The sequence below is a fragment of the Aulonocara sp. 'chitande type north' Nkhata Bay genome, linkage group LG7, assembly GCF_057382095.1.
Source record: "Aulonocara sp. 'chitande type north' Nkhata Bay isolate Kocher_YH1m ecotype deep benthic linkage group LG7, A_spYH_male_GT1.1, whole genome shotgun sequence".
Lineage (NCBI taxonomy): Eukaryota > Metazoa > Chordata > Actinopteri > Cichliformes > Cichlidae > Aulonocara > Aulonocara sp. 'chitande type north' Nkhata Bay.
In genome coordinates, this window is record NC_141350.1 from 49,310,757 (window position 1) to 49,329,946 (window position 19,190).

At 43.3% G+C, this 19,190-nt stretch overlaps 1 protein-coding gene across 4 annotated transcripts in view; it reads right to left on the bottom strand.

The window, feature by feature from the left end:
* Positions 1 to 7,599: 7,599 nt before the first annotated feature.
* Positions 7,600 to 19,190, bottom strand: part of ccbe1 (collagen and calcium binding EGF domains 1) — a 49,218-nt gene continuing 37,627 nt past the window's right edge. For all 4 annotated transcript variants that reach the window (XM_086300998.1, XM_086300999.1, XM_086300996.1 and 1 more), the window contains 3 exons: positions 10,566 to 10,601; positions 8,453 to 8,488; positions 7,600 to 8,198 (listed from right to left, as the gene is read on the bottom strand). In XM_086300998.1, the coding sequence (XP_086157124.1) occupies positions 7,938 to 8,198; positions 8,453 to 8,488; positions 10,566 to 10,601 (333 nt within the window). In that variant the 3' untranslated portion in view covers positions 7,600 to 7,937. The remainder of the gene's footprint in view (positions 8,199 to 8,452; positions 8,489 to 10,565; positions 10,602 to 19,190) is intronic.

Consider the following 19,190-nt stretch of genomic DNA (forward strand, 5'->3'; position numbering starts at 1 on the left):
GACGGGATGCCTGTTGGGCCAACAGGGCGTTTTCTCATTGGACGATGTTTGGGTCCTATTTCGTCCCGCCCCTTCCTCTCTGCGCTATCGCAACACAACCAACAAACGTAAACGACAACATGAATAATCAACGGCGAATATAATAATAATAATAATAATAATAAAAAGCCAAATAATCAGACAACAAATAAATAAACGGAAAAAAGTTACAATAAAGCTTCCAGGAACAGAGGCAGTATACCACAGCAGAAATTCAAATGGCCACATCCTTGCTAGTGATAGGCTGGAATTGGCAATTTTTTAAAAAAGAGCTGTAATGCAAATTCAATTTAAATTTGACAAAAATGGTGAAATAGCATTTACATGTCAAGGGTGGATTCACTCCGCCAACATGCTTTTGATTAGAATGCCTTTTCATGTGAGATATTTTGACATTTTACCATGCAGTATATTTGTAATAAATAAATAAATAAACAAAACACTGATTCAAGTCACAGAGGCCTATAAACCGACCAGCAACCGTTAGACAAAAATGTGCGTTCACTGGCTGTTTGGTAAGTTGTTGTTGGCAGTTGCTTTGAAATTCATTGCTACAATCTCATTCTGAAGGTCTAGGGAGTGGTCAGAGCTGGTAGCAAGTACCAGTTGCATCTGTTGCAAATAGTTTGCATGGAAGAAACCACAAACTGCCCAGGTGCCACTTTGGGAATGCACAGGCTTTTTATTTTTTCATTTTTATTTATTTATTATTATTATTATTTTTTTATAGATTAATTCTACTAATGACAGCCCAGGACACTCTTGCAGAAGACTCTCCGAATCTCAAGACTCCGCCTTTCTTGTCAAAAAAGAGGGGTATTTCAATATAACTGATAACGTTGTACTTTAGTAGTAATGTTAACTAAATCGGATCAGCTTATTTATTATTAATACTAACTGTAAGACTAGAAAACTTTATTCTTCTTACATGTTTGGATATTTCACTAAATAAACCTCTACTCACAAACACACAGGTACACACATAGAGAGGCAGAGTCCTGCTGTGTGTAACTGCTGCTGATTGCGGGCAAATAATAAAATCATGTTGCACTGTCTGACCGATGCTTAGGAACTTGACACAATCCACTAAGACTTTGGGGCATAATAGCACATATTTACCCCAGGGCAGCATACTGGGTCAATGTGACCTTAATATGTGCAGTTGTCACTCCATTAGGTCTTGCAGGTGATTATATGAAGAGGATGAACATGATATAAACTATTAAAACATATACCGAGGCCTTGATTTACTTCAAAATTTTCCCCACTTTCCCCCAGTTGCCTCTATGGGTGCTGCACCACTACAAGGGCCCGTTTGGAGCCTTTTTCTTCCTGTGAGTGAGCCACTGAATTATTTGGCTACCTTTGCAAGCAACATGTGAAAAGTTGGTGAAGCAGATGAAAAAAATTCAGATGAGCTAAAGCTTTAATCGTGTTTTTGGAAACAAGGTTAATAGGAGATCAGCTCCTCGAGCAGGTGAAAGACGTGAATATTGTTTTTCAACTCTGTGTCAACACAACAATAAAATCCATTATATGACAGGTATGCACAAGTGTTGCCAAACCAGATCTGTTTTGCATGTCTTTAAATAGCAGAAAACTGTCATGTGGCATGAGGCTGTGGAAAGAAAACTCTATTAGATTGATCTATTATCTACTATAAAATATACTATTAAAATACATCTGTAAAATGCTCTCCCAAACAAAACACACACGAAGGAGAATATATGAGATTGTGAAAATGTCTGGTGCAGGCTCTTACCACTCGTGACATCTTTCCAGTGGATTTGTAAGGGCAGAGAAAATAGAGACATCTGTCCTTTGTCTGAGGAAGTCCTCATTAGAGAGTTAAACCACACTCTTTGTGGGGAAATGCAGGATTTGAATAACAAAGGCGGTGCTAATAGATCCATTTAGAAGTGGACAATAGGAAACCGTGGATTGTTAATGGGTCAGTGAAACTGTGAATAGCCTATTGCATGAGTCAGAACAAATATTTGGCCAGCGAATTATACAGTACTGTACTAAATATAATCCTGGAAATGACAGCGAGCCTCTGCCGTTGAGCCACATGAGGTTTGAGGTGGCACTTTTTTGAGGGGCATGTTCTATCCTTGTTTTGACCGCTGGATGTCCTCCTATCATTCTGTGTGTTGTGGAACCAGTGGCCTTAACAGACAAAACAAATACCTGTTGTGTTGTGCATGGGGCCATTTGTTCTTGGGGGATCTGGGCATCTAAAGCATTAAGAGGAAAGGGAGAGTGGCTTGTCAACGCCTGGTGTGAACGATGGCTTAGTTAAATGAAGCCTGTTGCTTCATGGCGTTTATTCATACCGGAAAAGCACAAAGCAATCCATTATCACGTAGACTAAATATCCGCTGAGGTGACAGCATGCTAAGGAAACGTCCCACCGGGCTCTTACTTTTACCACCATGATGCAAATCGCTTCTCTCCTTTGAGGACCAGGGCACTCACTGTTCTTATGATTTTAATTACGATCCAGTGAGCCTGATGCTGACCCGATGCACAAGAGACACAGAAGCTTTGCTTATCACGCCTAGAAGCTTTGAATGTTTTATGATCATTTAAGCCAATAATGCATAGATTTGATCTGCCGCTGTATTATTCGCAGGCTTGGCTCTGTGCATACAGGCCACACACTCACCCCGGACAATGCAGAAAGGGGCTAAACCTTCATTTCAGATTGCTTTGACACAGTCCAGTGTGGTCTGGGCAGAAGAGGGGGCACTTATTGTCCACTAAGGACTTTGCCACATTCATTTGAGGAGCAGCCCTTTCTCATTATTAACAGACACACTAAACGATGGGGCCCAAACAATACAGAACAGATCCCTTTATGCAGACAAGTGCTCAACGTTTCAGCAGCCACTGTGTGCCCTCCACCACTCCCGCTCCCTTTTTAGATACCTGCACATGAGTGAAAGATGTGGAGGACACAAAAGATATCCTCAACTTTCCTTTTTCTCCCATTCTGTGAAACAGGCCCATTTTAAAGCCTTTATTTGTGCAAAGCCTCTCATTAACTCCGCTCATGCTGCCTCACTCGGTTTGCCATTGCTTAAGTACCGGGTGTTGTAAAAAAGCTACCAATTAGTCACTCATCAGCTCCAATTAGAGGAGACAAAGCCCGAGTAAAGATAACTCAATGAGAGGGAGAGGTGGAAGGGTGAGGGCTCTCAGTATGTGCATGTGTGATTGTGTGTGTTTTTTTGTGTCTACACGCATAAGTGTGTGTTTGCGTACATGTGTTGAAGCCCGGACCGGCACAACATCGTTTTTAATCAGTGGAGAACTTGTGGCCATTCAGTCTGACCCACCACGGCACAGGTCCATTCACTCTCCAGGCCCCTCAGCGGGCCCTTTTCTCAGGGCCAAGTGTTGTTGTGCTGGGAAGACAGGCCCCCCAGGAGTCCCAGAAAGAGAGCCATTCAATCCTCTCTACCTGTTTGCAGCACATAAAGCACTTAGACCCTGGCCGATCTCTCATCATTGTCTCCTTCACTCTCAATACTTCCTTAAACTTAGGCCTCAACAAGAGCAAGCCCTTTTATAAAGGGGGGAATAGGGGATGTATGTTAAGGGGGTGCCTTTCGCCTCATTAGAATTGAATTTGCACTGTCTTGTAATTACGCTGAAGGGCAACAATGTATTTTTTTTCTTCCATCATAATCTTTGCTGAATGGAAGATTTTTTGGGGCAGTTAATTTGCTGCCCACACTAATGCATTAATTAATGAATTGGGTAGCACTAATTTTCTTTATGCTGCTCCTCTCTGTTTCCTCCATCTGTTTCCAACAGTCCTGGGCAGCCGCTACTAATAAAATTACCTCATTAGGGCTTTTTAGCAACACAGTAACTCACTCATCCTTTTTGCTACTAAACATTTTCTTTGGGGTGTGTGTGTGTGTGTGTGTGTGCATGTTCCCATTTAGTGCTGCATATTTTTTGTGGACAGTTCTAAATAATGAAGGGGGCAAGCAGAGAGATATAATTGGGAACAAGGGGCCACTTCAGCAAATATTTGAAATCCTTTTAAAGGCCTGTCCTTGTACAGTGGTGAATAATTACTTCCAGAAGAGATATTTGAGAAATTTATTGCCAAGATTTCCCCGTGTTTTTGTCTCTTTCTATACGAGAGGAGCCCAGCTTGTTAAAAAGAATCGCCCAGCACTTCAATATCGGTCCCTCTTTAATCAAATGCAAATCATAACATACAGCGTTGTGGGAAAATGGGCTCATTGTGAAACAAATACACAACGTGTTAACAATGATGTAGTGTCTAATGAGGCTGGCATCCAAAATCCAAAACTTCCAACTATCTGAATGGATTTCGGTTTTGATGTTGTCAAAGAATGAACAAATCTGCGTTTGTCTTTTGGGAACGACATAAATGTTTCTAATAGAAAAGATAACGAATGTGAATATGATTTAAATGAGGGGAAAAAAGTTCTTCCAGGAACAAAATGATCACTCTGACGCCTGCAGGTCAATCTTTGAGAGAGAAGAAAAGGTAATGTCACAGAGTCCCAAAATAAACAAGCATGTACACATTACCCATGCTGAGTGAGCATTCCCACACAGCTTTATTCATCACGGTGTTTTGATTGCGTCTGTGTGGATCCCTGTGAACTACACGCCAAAGTCTAATGAGTTCAGTCAGCACTCTGTGCTGTGCATCATTTAATGGGCTGAACTCAAACAGTACACGCAGTACAGGACTGAGAAATTACTGCCATCTAGTGGATTCATAAGGGAATGCTTGATGTAAAAACACAACTAAGTAGTGTATTGTCCTTTTTTCTGGTTATTCTTTATTAAATAAGGAATGGATAATAATGTCATATAAAATCAGGTTAACTCAACCAGAGAGTGAGTGGCACCATATAATGGTAATATTAGGTGGTAATATGTAAGAGTATGCTATCAAAATCGTTCATAGTGTGTGGATGTGGCTGGGATTATTGTGGATAATGGCAAAAAAAACCCAAACACCAAATACCATAAAATAAATAAAACAAACAAACAAACATGCACAGATGAGTCAAGTCAGAGTTTCTTTTCTCTTTTTTTGTTTCCTATATGCCTGATCATCAGACAGAATTGATATTGAAATCCACAAAGATCAGGAAATAAAATTCTCGTTTTGGTGATTATTAGTCTCATGATGTTCATCAAGGATGAACAGTTTTTTATAAATTTTCTGCCAACAAATCAACAGGTCGGTTAAAAATAGGATTTCTTTTTAAACATCAGACTGCTTTGGATCTCTTGCTTTGAGAAGGTCTCCCTCTGGTGGAGAAAAAAATTAAAACATTTTAGAAATTCAGTCAGCTGACATTCACACTGCCCTCTGAAAGTTGCCTGCTTGCAGAGAAGGCTTTACTTTGGTTGGTTTATTATTAGATCAGATATACAAGCGCAGTGGTTTTTATTCCGAGTTTTAAACAAGCCACAAATGAGCTGTAGGCACAGAAACTTTAGTCTGGTGTAGAGATGGACCGATCCGATATTACGTATCGGTATCGGTCCGATACTGACCTAAATTACTGGATCGGATATCGGAGAAAAATAAAAAATGTAATCCGATCCATTAAATATCACGAAAGCACCTCACAAAACTTGCAACACGCCGTAACTCACCTCAGAACGTTAGCAGTCGGAGCAGTATGCATCACGTGATAGAGAGGCTGTGGCATGCGGGACCTGTCGGTGGTCTGGATAGCATTTGGAGCTTCGCTAGCAACCCGGCATTTCATCTCCGACAAAGTTATCCCGAGAGAAGTAAAGCAAGTGTGTAAGTCCATCTCTGAATGTTTGTAAAGCATTCCTGCGTTAAGCTTAACGAGCGACTGCCTCTTCTTGCTGCTACTTCAATCATGAAACTGCTTAACGATCAGCTGATCGGCTTTTCTGTTGCGAGTCCGTGTCTCTAGTTTGCTTTTGGCCCACTTTGCACCAGAAAGAGGAAACCAGCGGCTGAACAACAGCAGCACGTTTAAGCTTGATCAGCTGTTGTTTTTACAATGTATTTAATATTAGTTTCTACTCGAGGATCTTTTTCTACGTAGCTGACGCAGGTAACTGTGCAGGGGCGGATCTAGCAAAGTTTAGCCAGGGGGGCCGATAGGGCATTAACAGGGAAAAGGGGGCACAAAGACATACTTTTCTTTCTTATTCTCATTTAAAATGTCTAGCTTTTAATAAATAATTATCTGACACCCAAAGTTTTAATTTGATGTAAAATGAATAGAAGTCAATTACTGTATATAGTAACTATTAAGTCTAATATACCCTAGTAAGCTATAGTACTTTTTCCTTTGGGAAGGTACCATCTGTGCAGTCTGCAATTTTGTTGAAGAAAGATGTTGAATCTATTTAATATTTCTTGAAAAATAATTGATTTCTGTGCATTTTTTTTTCACACTGCATCAAATTAAGGTTGATTACGTCGATTAAGCATCATGAGGTGGAGCGTGAGGGGTGGTTCCCTATTTTTTATTTTTTTATTTTTGTTGTTGCTGGGAGTTGGAACCCTATTAGTTAGGTTGCTTAATATTTATGCTAAGTACTCTTTAAAATACCAGAATAGGGAGGATGGTGTAGGTTTAAGTTTATTAGATTGATCAGTATTGCTGAACTATGAAATATTTTTTTTTGCATACAGGTATAACAGAATAGCTTTAGTGTAGTTGTTGTTTTGAACTTGAGTATGAACTTATACAAAATGCAGCAAGATATTTAAAAAACAGTTTTGTTGATTAAAAAACACTATATCGGATTCATATCGGTATCGGCAGATATCCAAATTTATGATATCGGTATCGGACATAAAAAAGTGGTATCGTGCCATCTCTAGTCTGGTGTCCATGGCAGGAGATATAATTCAGTTTTAAGAAGTTTACTTTAAAATTATCAAGTTACAGGCTATGGTTAGGCACCAGAAGGCAGCTCTGGTGCCTAACGCAGCCCTCCAACTAACACCTCAGCGCGCAGCGTCACTGCGTATATCAAAGGAAGCTCTGATAACAAATATGCATCTGTTTTTTGTTTTTGTAAAAACTAGAAATAAATTATGAAAAAACAAAACTGTTCTCACCTTGGAGCTCTTACAGGTAGCAAAACATTACAAAACAAGAACCACTGTGACAGCGCAAACCTCCACCAAGACAGCTCACTCTCTGGGCAGTATTCACTTTTAAGGGAATATTTGGTATGTATTCATTTCGTCTTCATCAGAACAAAGTTTTATGAGAATTCATTCAAAACTACACAGAAAAAATGGCACCTCCTTGACAGAAGTCAAAAACTGTAGGAACGCTGTATTAGATAAGGTGCGGTGTCATTTCAGCGACATTTGAAACTTACCGATAATCCACAGTTGCAGCTCTGATCACAGCTGGTACTACAGCAGTATTTCCAAACTTTCTTTGAATCATTACTTTTGGTAAAACAAAGTTTTAAAAATGACAATGGGTCATGCAATAGATGAGACTCAATGCACTAAGGTTAAAAAGTAAAATTCTATATTTTGCTGCTTTAATTCTTCCTGCAAGCACAAAAATGATGCAACACATGCCGATTGTTTACAGTTAAAGAGAAAAAAAACCCTGTTTTTATGAGAGACTTCTTTAATGTGCTATAAAGGAACAGTAGGTTTCTGAAAATATGCAATAAAAAAGCATGCGTTGGCACAGTCTACTCATTTTTGTTAAAAAATAGATGAAATTTTGTATATCATACAAAAATAGACAATCTGTAATCAAACAGCATAAAATATGTTCTTTTTTTAAGAAGTTAAATAAGAAGGCAGATCATTTCAATATTCACACCAAAGACAATGTATTTTTTGTACTTTTTCATTCATTCCATTTTGTTCACTCTGTTCTCTCTCGTGTTGGTTTCCTCTTCCTGTTCCTCTTCGGCCCTGCGCCTGTTCGAGGCGGCGCTTCCTTAGAGTCCTCACCCGAGCCCATATCTAAAGGGTCCTGGTTTTGTCTCCCGCTGTCAGGGACTGTGGGAAAGTCCTCCTCTAGAGAGTGCATAGGTCGACCGTACACCTTGCTCTGCAGGTCTGCGATGTCATTTCGGATGTCTGCCATCAGCAGAAGCAGGAAATCAAAGGATCCTGGAGGGCCCTGGGTTTGACCAAAGAGATACAGAAAAACTGATTTAGAAATTTAGATTTTTAGCTTATTTGTGGATATAAATATAATTATTACACAAGAGTTTATTGCATCAAGGCCACTGGATGCTTGGACATGATGATAATGAATACTTTCCATGAGATACCATTTAATTTCCCAGCCATGCTGTAGTTTAACTACACTTTTCTATTTGATAGTAACGAGTTACAGTAATGTGGCCTTGGTATAGATAGCCTTAGTCTTACTGGTGGTCCAACAGGCCCAGGAGCTCCTCTGTCCCCCTGAGGAAACAAAACAAATATTTAGCTAGGATGAATTACACTGAAGGAAAATGCATGAGAGGAATTCATGATATTCTGCTACGGGAACTTTCACAAACTGGAAAACTGAGTTCAGGATGAAAGTAAACACGATTGCTTCATGGATTAAAAAAGGAATAAATGGGAGCACATTATATCAAAGAAGCATGTACTGTGTTGTTATACTGTATATATTTGCTAAAAGAGCAATGCAGCTTTCATCAACTCTGTGTAAAGTTTGAAACATAAACTATCTAAATGTCACCCTAAAGCTCATGCTCAAAATGTGAGAATACAAAGTGTGGCTCTCCATAGAGTTTAGTGTAAAATCTTCTTTTCTAGCTTTAGATAACAAATACATTTCTAAGCAAAAAAGTAAAATTAGCCCCTTTAGTAAGCTGGATCCTTTACAGCTTGACTGTGAATTATCATGGCAGCCTGGTGATTTACAGTAGCACATACACATTAAGCTGACTACCCTGTTAGCCATGCTCAGGGTCACAAGGGGGCTGGGAGTGTTTTGGCAGATGGTTTGGATTTGTTACTCTGAGAGACATATTACCATAACCCTCCAATCTATCCGCACAAACATCCCAGCTGCACTGAAAAGAACACCAAGGTACTGTGTCAATAAGGCAGATGCACCTAAGTCTTTCCATGCGTTCAATCTACAAGCCAAGCAAACAGAGTTACAAGGTCCAATTTAACATGAGAATCTCTGAAGCTTTCATACCTTGCTCTTGTAAGTGATTTATTTTTCTTTTAAATAAACACAACCACCCTGGTGTCCAATCACGGGCACTGTTAAGTCTCATAATGTTTCAAGGTTTCTGCATATTAGCTCCTTTAACTACTTCACCTGGCTGCTCTCAGTCTAAATTCATTCTGACATCCTGAAGGTTCAGGATCAAGTCCCCAGTGAAACTAAAAAAGAAAATCTTACCTCACTCACTCACTGCACCACCGACCTGCTGTACTTATCACAGGCTAGGGCCAAATCAAAGATAGAGAGAGAGCTCTGTTCTATTTTTAAAAAGCTTTTTCTTTGAGGCTAATCTTAGTAACAACTGCCACAGTCACAAGTGATGTTCATACATTATTTTGCCATATAAAAACCATCATCATCTAAATGAGAGCGAACCACTGTCAAACTCAACTACAACACGGTGCAGCAAAGTGGCAGAGCAAGAGCTTCTGGTTATAGATATTGTAAAAAAGAGCAAGAGGCATATTGTTTAATGCAAAGATGTGAAAAATGCACAAAATAAATCTCACAGTAACTAGGATGAAATCTGCATTGTGCCCACTTAATCTCAGACTTAACCATCTGTCAGAGCCTTCTTTTTTTAACCCTTTGTCTTAGGCTTCACAAGAACGCAAAGCAGAGAAAAGCATTCCTGTTAGCCCTTTAAAATAACATCTCCAGCTGGCCAATCTGAATAAATCCAGGTGATTCCAAACAACCAAAACAGCCCAGAGGTATCTATAGTGTTCACATTGGTGGTCAATGACATTTCTGTGCTGAAGTCACGGGCTCAAGTCTGACTTGAGAAATTTCTTTCCAAGTGAGCAAAATCCTGACCCTCTCTGTAAGAATATGTAACGCATGTTTCAAGCATCGACCAAAGCTTGTGTTCATGTTGTACACAAAACTGTGAAAACTGCCTATAAACTTGTAGCAACTTGCAGTTAAGTAATCCCCTCATGTGCCCGCGCAGCACCCAGGTGAGGATTAACAAGTATTCTGGCACCTGCCTTGTGCTTTTCATCCTGAACAAATCTGGAGAGGGGGGGAACAATTTAGCTATTGAGAAATTTACTTTGATTGATATGATTTTGGCAAATCTATACAGCCGGTGCTTTCTGCACTCACCGCACCGACTTCTTTTTTAAAATAGGATGCAATATGTCAATGGTGATGACTCCTCCTGCTCCCTAAGGGATCAATGTGATGGGCAATTCTACTCTTGTCTATAGTAATTGCCTTGTAGAGGAAATTTATACTTTAAAATTCCCCAAAATGAAGATTTCTGGTTGACTAAATAGCATCTGAACTCACCTTTAGACCGTCTTTTCCTGGTGCTCCTGGAGGCCCCTGTTCAATACAAAAAGTAGTTCAGATATATTTGATTTTTAAACATATTTTAGTCACTTTTGTTTCAAACTCCAAAGGTATGAAATTATATTTACTGCTTTAAAGTATTGTTCTGTGGCGGCTTGTTGAATTCAGTATATTCCCAGAAACAGTTTACCCAAAGCCCCTCAAAATACAAAACTACTTTATTATGCTACATCAAGTGAGAGTACCCACGATTAACTCTGTTCCTGCCTCCAGGCCATTTCTGAGTAACTTCAAACTGACAACACAGAGTGCTTTGATCTCTTTCATGGGATAATAATCTTTGTATAGGGAGTAGCGCCAATATTCAGATCACTAAAAACCTTCTGAGTCACGCATTCATCACCTCTGAAATCCAGACATGAAGTCAAACACACATGGCCTGGTGACCAAACCAAACCTAACTGCACCTAGAGTTTAACCAGGTTGTTGTGCGATGAGAGGACAACATCCTTTCAGTAGGAGATCATCAGCATGTGTACTGATGAAATGTATAAATAAGATTAAAAAAAACGCATCCACGCTCAAACACAAAGCAACAGGTCATCTTCTAAAAAACACTGCTCTACAGCTCTTGTTTTGGCTTTAAGCAGCTTGTGATGTGATTGATGGTAGGTGATGATAGTCTGATTTATCAGTGAGAAGATTGCATAAATACAAGAGCTTTAAAAAAGTAGAAAATATGTCTTGATAGCCACATCCTGCACATTCTTGATTCCAGTCCCACACTTTAACATGTAGGGTTGACACTTGCAGGAAAGACTTGGCACGGCACAAAAACAGCAAGCCAAAGAAAGCAACCGAAGCTGTTGTCCTGCCATTTCCACGTGTTATCCTTATCCACCTCGCAAGAATGAGGGTCTTTAAAAGGGTGCATGACGGGATGTATTTTGTGTCTTTCTCAGGGGGGTTTCCTGTCAATGCAGTTACACTAAATTATCTGATAATATAATAATTTAGTGAATCATTAAAATGAAAAAAGAGATTTTCAAGATTGTATTGCTTTTCATATTAAAACAGCCATTCTTCTATGTGTCACAAAGTAAAATTATAAGATAAAAATAATAATAAATAGAGGTAACTGGTGTAAGAGTGGTGCTATACATCAACTTATTCATAGGTCACAATCAGGACACAAACTTTCTGATTTTTATATTCTCCATTTGACATGAAGAATAAGACTGTTACGTGCCAAGGGGTGTGGCTTTGCTTTTGTGCTCTGTTTTGTGTTCTGTTTATCTTTCAGGCGTCAGGCCTCCTCTGATTGGCCAGTTCGAAGTTGATTGGCAGGTGTCTATTGGCTGGTCTGGGCTCAGTTGGCCAATCACACTCCAAGGAACACTACAAATGAGCCGCTCCCTGGCCAGCTGGGGCTGCTGGCTTCTGCTTTGAGAAACATTTGCGAACAGGCTTCTTTATGTTGTGTGTGGTGGGAGGCTGGACAGGTAAGCCGGGGTACCCTATACATTGGTTGTAGATTTTACTCTGTTAGTCACACTAGGTTATGCGGTTGATGCCACCCTTGTAGGTTTTCACTGACTTTTATCGAGTAGCTAGGTAGGCCTTTTGTTTTGCACTTTTCTTTCAGTTAGGCTAGGCCCTGGAAGCTACTGACCTCTTTTTGTTTTATTACTTTCTTTGATTTGGATCAACCGCCCAGTCCTCCTCCCCCCCCACCTCTTCTCTGTTGTTAAGATTGACTGTCCAACCATTAAATTCTGCCTGATACCTAACTGCTCTGTGGTCTTCCTCCTTCATTGATTGTGGTTGTCCAGTGTTGCTGTCCCCTGCCTGCCTTTGCCCCCGCCGTGGTGGGGGGGGGGACGTAACACAAATGGGGGCTCGTCCGGGATCGTTGTATGCGGTGGACAACCTATATTAATGAGGAGGGTGCCGTGATTTTAGGGTGTCTACGTTTCATAGTATCAGCCGGAGATGAGTTTTGACCTGCTTGATTTTGTTAGTCAGCCTAGCGTTGATAAGATTGACTTATGTCGCAAAGACGACCTGTTGAGTATTGCTGCCCAGTATAACCTTTCTGTACCAAAGTATGGAGTGAAGAAGGAGATTAAGCAGGCTTTGTTGGAGGGATTAATCGAGTTGGGTATTTTAATCAGCCCTGTTACAGCTGGGGTGCCTTCTCAGGACCCTTTAGCTCCCCCTGGAGCCTCTGCTGATCCAGCTTCTCCAGAGAGAACTGATGAGCAAGCGCTGCCTGCTACACCTCCGGGTGCCCAAGTTAACTCGGATGCGGCTCCCCAAACTCTGCCTCGCTTTAAGCCTTTCACTCCAGAATCCCAAACGTCTAGCAGTGATGCAAAGCTTAAGGTTCGCTTACTGCGTTTACAGCTAGAGGCACAAGAGAAGGATAAGGTGCGTAAAGCAGATTATGATCTCCGGCTGGAGGTCCGTAGGCTGGAGATAGAAGCTGAAAAAGAAGTCAGGTTAAAGCAGCTTGAAGTAGAAGCACTGAGGGTGTCATGGTCCTGCGACCATGACTCAGTGACTTTATGTTTATGTTCTTTATTGTTATTACTTTCATTATTATTCATGGCTGTTTTGGGATGGTTTGTGTTTGGGATTTTAGACACTGGGTTCTGGGTTTGTGCTCCCTCTGTTGGTCCCTGGTGTTAGTGTTCCCCTGTCTTGTCAGGTTAATCAGGTCCAGCTGTTTCCCCCACCTGTGTGTGATTTCCCAGTGTCTCTTCGTGTACTTATAGTGTGTGATTTCCTCTGCTCCTCGTCGCGTCGTCTGTGTTCATACCCGGTGAATCCCCTGCGTGCTCTCCCTGCTGTTCTCCCTTCATGTTCAGGTTTGTCAATAAATCACCTTCACATCTGAGTAAGTGCTGCATCTGAGTCCTCCTTTCCACTCTTCACACGGCCGCTGCCCCGGACCGTGACAGTACGACGCGACCACAACATGGACCCAGCAGCGCTTAACCCGTCCAGGGAGCTACGGGAAAATCTCATCGATGCCACACAGGAGCTCATCGACCGGTGGCTGGAAAACCCGGGTGGCATGTCCCAGCGCGCTATAGAGAGGCGGCTACAGCGTCTGGTGACCGGTCTCCCATGGCTTCTGGGCTCGCTTTGTTCATGGGAGCGGGAGTTCCTCCTTTTGGACCTCGGACTTCACCCCCCGTCTGCTTTTACTTTCGAGCAGCCCGAGGCGGTGAGCGAGCGACATGTTCTGGCTTCCCCAGATTCCGGGACTCTGTTTTCTGGGGCTATTCAGAGCGGGATGAGAGACAGTGTAGATAGCTTACCTACCTTCGTGGTAACGGATCCTTCGCAAGTGGGCGTCTACAAACCCTCTGTAAAACCGAGAGACTGTTTCTCTGCCGCTCCTTCTGAGCCAGGACTTTATCACCATTCTCCGGCTCAGTTCTGTGTCCAGCCACAAGCTCCCAGTTCTGTGGCTCAACCGTTAGCCTCCCTAAGGGCTCAATTACCCGTTCTGCCGCCGCTCCAGTTAGCCACTCAGCCACCACCACCGCTAGCATCGCTACAGCCCACAGTTCCGGTAATGGCTGAGCCACAATTTTCACACTGTTTTTCCACCGCTGTTTCTGGGCAGGGAGACAAACTGTTTCGCTACGGACCTGTTCCTCAAAAGCTGGCAACATTAGAGACTGTTGCTCACTCCGGGGCTTCCCCAGAGGCTGGGTTACTGCCCTCAGCTTACTCTGGACCCCTGGAGGCCAAGATGCCAGCTGTGAACTGTACCGGGCTGTCACTGCCTGAGCAGGGTCAGTGCTCTGCGCAGCTGCAGCCCTCCGTACGTGCGCCAGAGGCCCACGTGCCTACTGGTTTTGTTTCATGTGTGCCAGAGGCCCACGTGCCTCCTAGTTTTGTTTTGTGTGTGCCCGCTGGTTCTGCGGCTGTTTTCGCTGGGGGGCCCGAGGAGCCCGTCCAGCCTCCTGCTTCGCCTGCTGGGGGGCCCGAGGAGCCCGTCTGGCCTCATGCCACACTGACTGCCACGTCGGCTGGGGGGCCCGAGGAGCCCATCCGGCCTCATGCCACACCGGCTGCCACATCGGCTGGTCCCTCCGTCCTGGGCCCCCTGCCGCCCGCCCGGATCTGGTGGTGTGTTTCTGTGGCTGTCGGGGGCCAGCCCTTGAGGGGGGGGTACTGTCATGGTCCTGCGACCATGACTCAGTGACTTTATGTTTATGTTCTTTATTGTTATTACTTTCATTATTATTCATGGCTGTTTTGGGATGGTTTGTGTTTGGGATTTTAGACACTGGGTTCTGGGTTTGTGCTCCCTCTGTTGGTCCCTGGTGTTAGTGTTCCCCTGTCTCGTCAGGTTAATCAGGTCCAGCTGTTTCCCCCACCTGTGTGTGATTTCCCAGTGTCTCTTCGTGTACTTATAGTGTGTGATTTCCTCTGCTCCTCGTCGCGTCGTCTGTGTTCATACCCGGTGAATCCCCTGCGTGCTCTCCCTGCTGTTCTCCCTTCATGTTCAGGTTTGTCAATAAATCACCTTCACATCTGAGTAAGTGCTGCATCTGAGTCCTCCTTTCCACTCTTCACACGGCCGCTGCCCCGGACCGTGACAGTGGGTGTCATCAGGACAGAAAACAGATGCCACTAAAGAAATCCCGAAAGTCTCCCCGGAAAGTTTTAACGTTAGCAAACATATTGCCCTAGTACCTACCTTTCGTGAGACTGAGGTAGATTCGTACTTCAACGCTTTTGAAAAGGTGGCTACTGCTCTGAAATGGCCAAGAGACATGTGGCCCATATTACTTCAGTGTAAATTAGTGGGCAAAGCTCAGGAGGTAGTAGCTTCACTTTCGCTAGAGCAAAGCATGAAATACGACGTGTTGAAGGAAACAATTGTACGTGCCTACGAACTGGTACCTGAAGCCTACAGGCAGAAATTTAGGAACCATAAGAAGTCCAGCAGTCAAACATATGTGGAGTTTGCACATGAAAAAGGGGCTCTTTTTGATAAATGGTGCGCTGCTAACGGAGTTGGGGATGAGTATGAGTCGCTGCGTGAGTTAATGTTACTGGAGGATTTTAAAAATTCATTACCTGAGAGGCTCATAATGTTCTTAAATGAACAGAAGGTGATGTCAATGTCCAAAGCAGCTGTGTTGGCCGATGAGTTTGTGTTAACTCATAAGAATGTTTTTACCCCTGTTTCCCATCCAGATAGGCCCACAACCTTGCGCTCAGCACGGCTTGAGTCTAGTTGCTCTGCTGCGAGGCCAGTGAGGGTGCCCTCGCCTCCCCACGGTGAGCGTGAATGCTTTTATTGCCACAAGAGGGGTCATCTCATTGCAGAATGTCAGGCATTAAAGCGTAAACAGCAACTATCCTCACAACCAAAAGGGGTGGGACTGATTAAAGCCACAGAGAATGGGAGGGCATTTCAACCGAACACTAACCACCCTGACCCCTGTTTCAAACCATTCATTCTAGAGGGAGTGGTTTCGCTGACTGGGAATCCAAAAGATCAACAACCAGTAAAAATACTGAGAGATACAGGGGCCTCTCAGTTCATCATTAGAGAAAACGTCTTACCGTTTTCTGAGTCGTCGTTTTGCCAGTCCAGTGTTATTGTCCAGGGAGTAGAACTCGGATTTGTATCTGCCCCTTTGCACACTATTCACATTCAGTCAACATTAGTCAGCGGAGTTGTTAAAGTGGCTATTCGTTCTGCGTTGCCCATACCAGGCATTGACTTCATCCTAGGTAATGACCTTGCTGGAGGTAAGGTCACACCCATTCCTGAGGTGTTAGACAGACCCGAGCTGAGCCGGGATTCTGACCCAGCCCAAGACCAGCCTGCCATTTTTCCAGCTTGTGTAGTTACGAGGCCCCAGACAAAAAAGTATGGTCCTGACTTGGCCGATTCCTTCATGAGGTCAGATCCCGTTGGTGACGTGATTAACTTTACCTCTGGATCTAAGGTTCAGGCCACAGTTCCACCTGCTGACAAAACACAACCAGTTCTGGATTTGCCAGTCTCCTGAGAGGAGTTCATTAATGCACAGAAAAATGATGTAACCCTGTCCAAGTGTCATTCCTCCACTCTCAGTCAACAGGATGCCAAAAGGAAAAAGCTGGCTTACTTCTCTGACGAAGGTCTTCTGATGCGCAGATGGACAAGTGAGGTCTCGGAAGACGCAGACTGGTCTGCAGTTTATCAAGTGGTTGTACCTACTGCTTATCGTACCCAGGTACTGTCCTTAGCACATGACCATCCATGGTCAGGACATTTGGGGGTTAATAAAACATACACCAGAATTCTGAAACATTTTTTCTGGCCCGGACTGAAATCTGATGTTGTTCAATACTGCCGTACTTGCCATGTATGCCAAATGACCGGCAAGCCAAACAAAGTAATCCCCCCAGCTCCTCTCTGTCCTATCCCAGTAGTAGAGGAGCCATTTCAAAAAGTGATTGTTGACTGTGTGGGGCCTCTACCTAAAGCTAAAACTGGAAACCAGTTTCTTTTGACTGTCATGTGCGTTTCAACCAGGTTTCCCGAGGCAATCCCACTACGGAGAATAACAGCTCAGATTGTTGTCAAAGCACTGTTGAGATTCTTTTCAACCTTTGGTCTGCCTAAGGTTGTGCAAACAGACCAAGGCACTAACTTTAAGTCTAGAGTGTTTGCCCAAGCCCTGAAAACATTAGGCATTGAACACATAACCTCGAGTTCTTACCATCCTGAAAGTCAGGGGGCACTAGAGAGGTTTCATCAGACTTTGAAGTCTATGTTAAGGAAACACTGTTATAGTTCCCAACGGGACTGGGATGAAAGTGTTCCACTTGTTTTATTTGCCTGTCGGGAAGCAACCCAAGAATCTCTGGGATTTAGTCCCAGTGAACTTGTGTTTGGGCGTGAGATGAGGGGTCCTTTGAAGGTTTTTAAAGAAAGGCTAGCTACACCGGTTGACAACGCCAAAAGCCTTCCAGAGTACGTCAAGACACTGAATGACAGGTTGAAGAGGGCTTATTCCTTAACCAGGAAGGTATTAGCCACGTCACAAGCGAAAATGAAGAGACACTTTGATCAGCGGGCTGTTGACCGTTCATTTCTGCCAGGTGACAGAGTGCTCCTTCTCCTTCCGGTGCCCGGCTCCTCTCTCTCCGTTAGGTTCTCTGGTCCTTATGTTGTAGAGAGAAAACTCAGCAAGACTAACTACATTATTCAGACCCCAGATCGCAGACGTCCCACTCGGGTGTGTCATGTCAACATGATGAAGCTGTACAACTCTCGTGAACCTTCAGCTGTGCCATCTGTGGCTACGTTTCCGATGGCTTCGGTGACCAAGGTGGAGATTACTCCAGATGAAGATGGGTTGGTGTTACGGGGTGCTGAGCCTCAAAGTGCTCGACTAGGTAATTCTGTGATATTGTCGACCCTAACACAATACCTGTCCCACCTTCCTGCTGAACAGAGTAATGATATTATAACACTCATATCGGGATTCCCATCTCTGTTCAGTGATATCCCGTCTCAAACCTCTGTCATAAAACATGATGTGGTGCTGACTAACCCTACACCAATCAAACAGCGTGCTTATCGGGTTAGTCCTGCAAAGAGGGAGATCATAAAACAGGAAGTTGAGTATCTTCTTCAGAATGGATTTGCAGTGCCAAGCTCCAGCTCTTGGAGTTCACCATGTCTCTTAGACACAAAAAAAGATGGAAGCCCAAGATTCTGTACCGACTTCCGAAAGGTGAACTCTGTCACTGTACCGGATGCACATCCCTTACCTCTTATCGATGACTGCATTGATGAAATCGGGCCTGCAAAATGCATCACTAAACTCGATATGTTAAAAGGGTATTGGCAAGTGCCTTTGACACAGCAAGCATCTGACATTTCAGCTTTTGTCACTCCTGACCACTTTCTGCAGTATACGGTTATGCCTTTTGGCATGTGCAATGCCCCTGCAACATTTCAGAGACTGGTTAATAAAGTGTTGGGAAACATCCCCAACTGCAGAGCCTACTTGGATGACATCGTTGTGTATAGCAGTGACTGGTCAACCCACATGGCTACATTGAAAGAAGTCTTCATTAGCCTAGAAAATGCATCTCTCACTTTGAACCTTGCCAAATATGATTTTGCCAGAGGCAGTGTCCTCTACCTTGGCCAGCAAGTTGGTCTAGGAAAAGTGCGCCCTGCAGATGCCAAAGTCACTGCGATTAGAGAGTTCCCCCAACCAACCACCAGGAGAGAACTGCGGCGGTTCCTTGGGATGACAGGATATTACCGACGATTTTGTAAGAATTTCTCTTCTGTTGCTGCCCCCCTCACTGACTTAACCAGCCCCTCAAAGCCGTTTATTTGGTCTGAGAGTTGCCAGCAGGCTTTCGAAAGCCTTAAGGGCTTACTTTGTTGCACCCCTGTTTTGTCTGCTCCTAACTTCTCTTTACCATTCAAACTGGAAATAGATGCCAGCGCAGTTGGGGCGGGAGCGGTGCTTCTCCAGGAGGATACCCAGGGCATTGACCATCCTGTAAGTTACTTCTCTCGGAAGTTTGACAAACACCAGCTCAGGTATTCTACCATTGAAAAGGAGACCCTTGCTT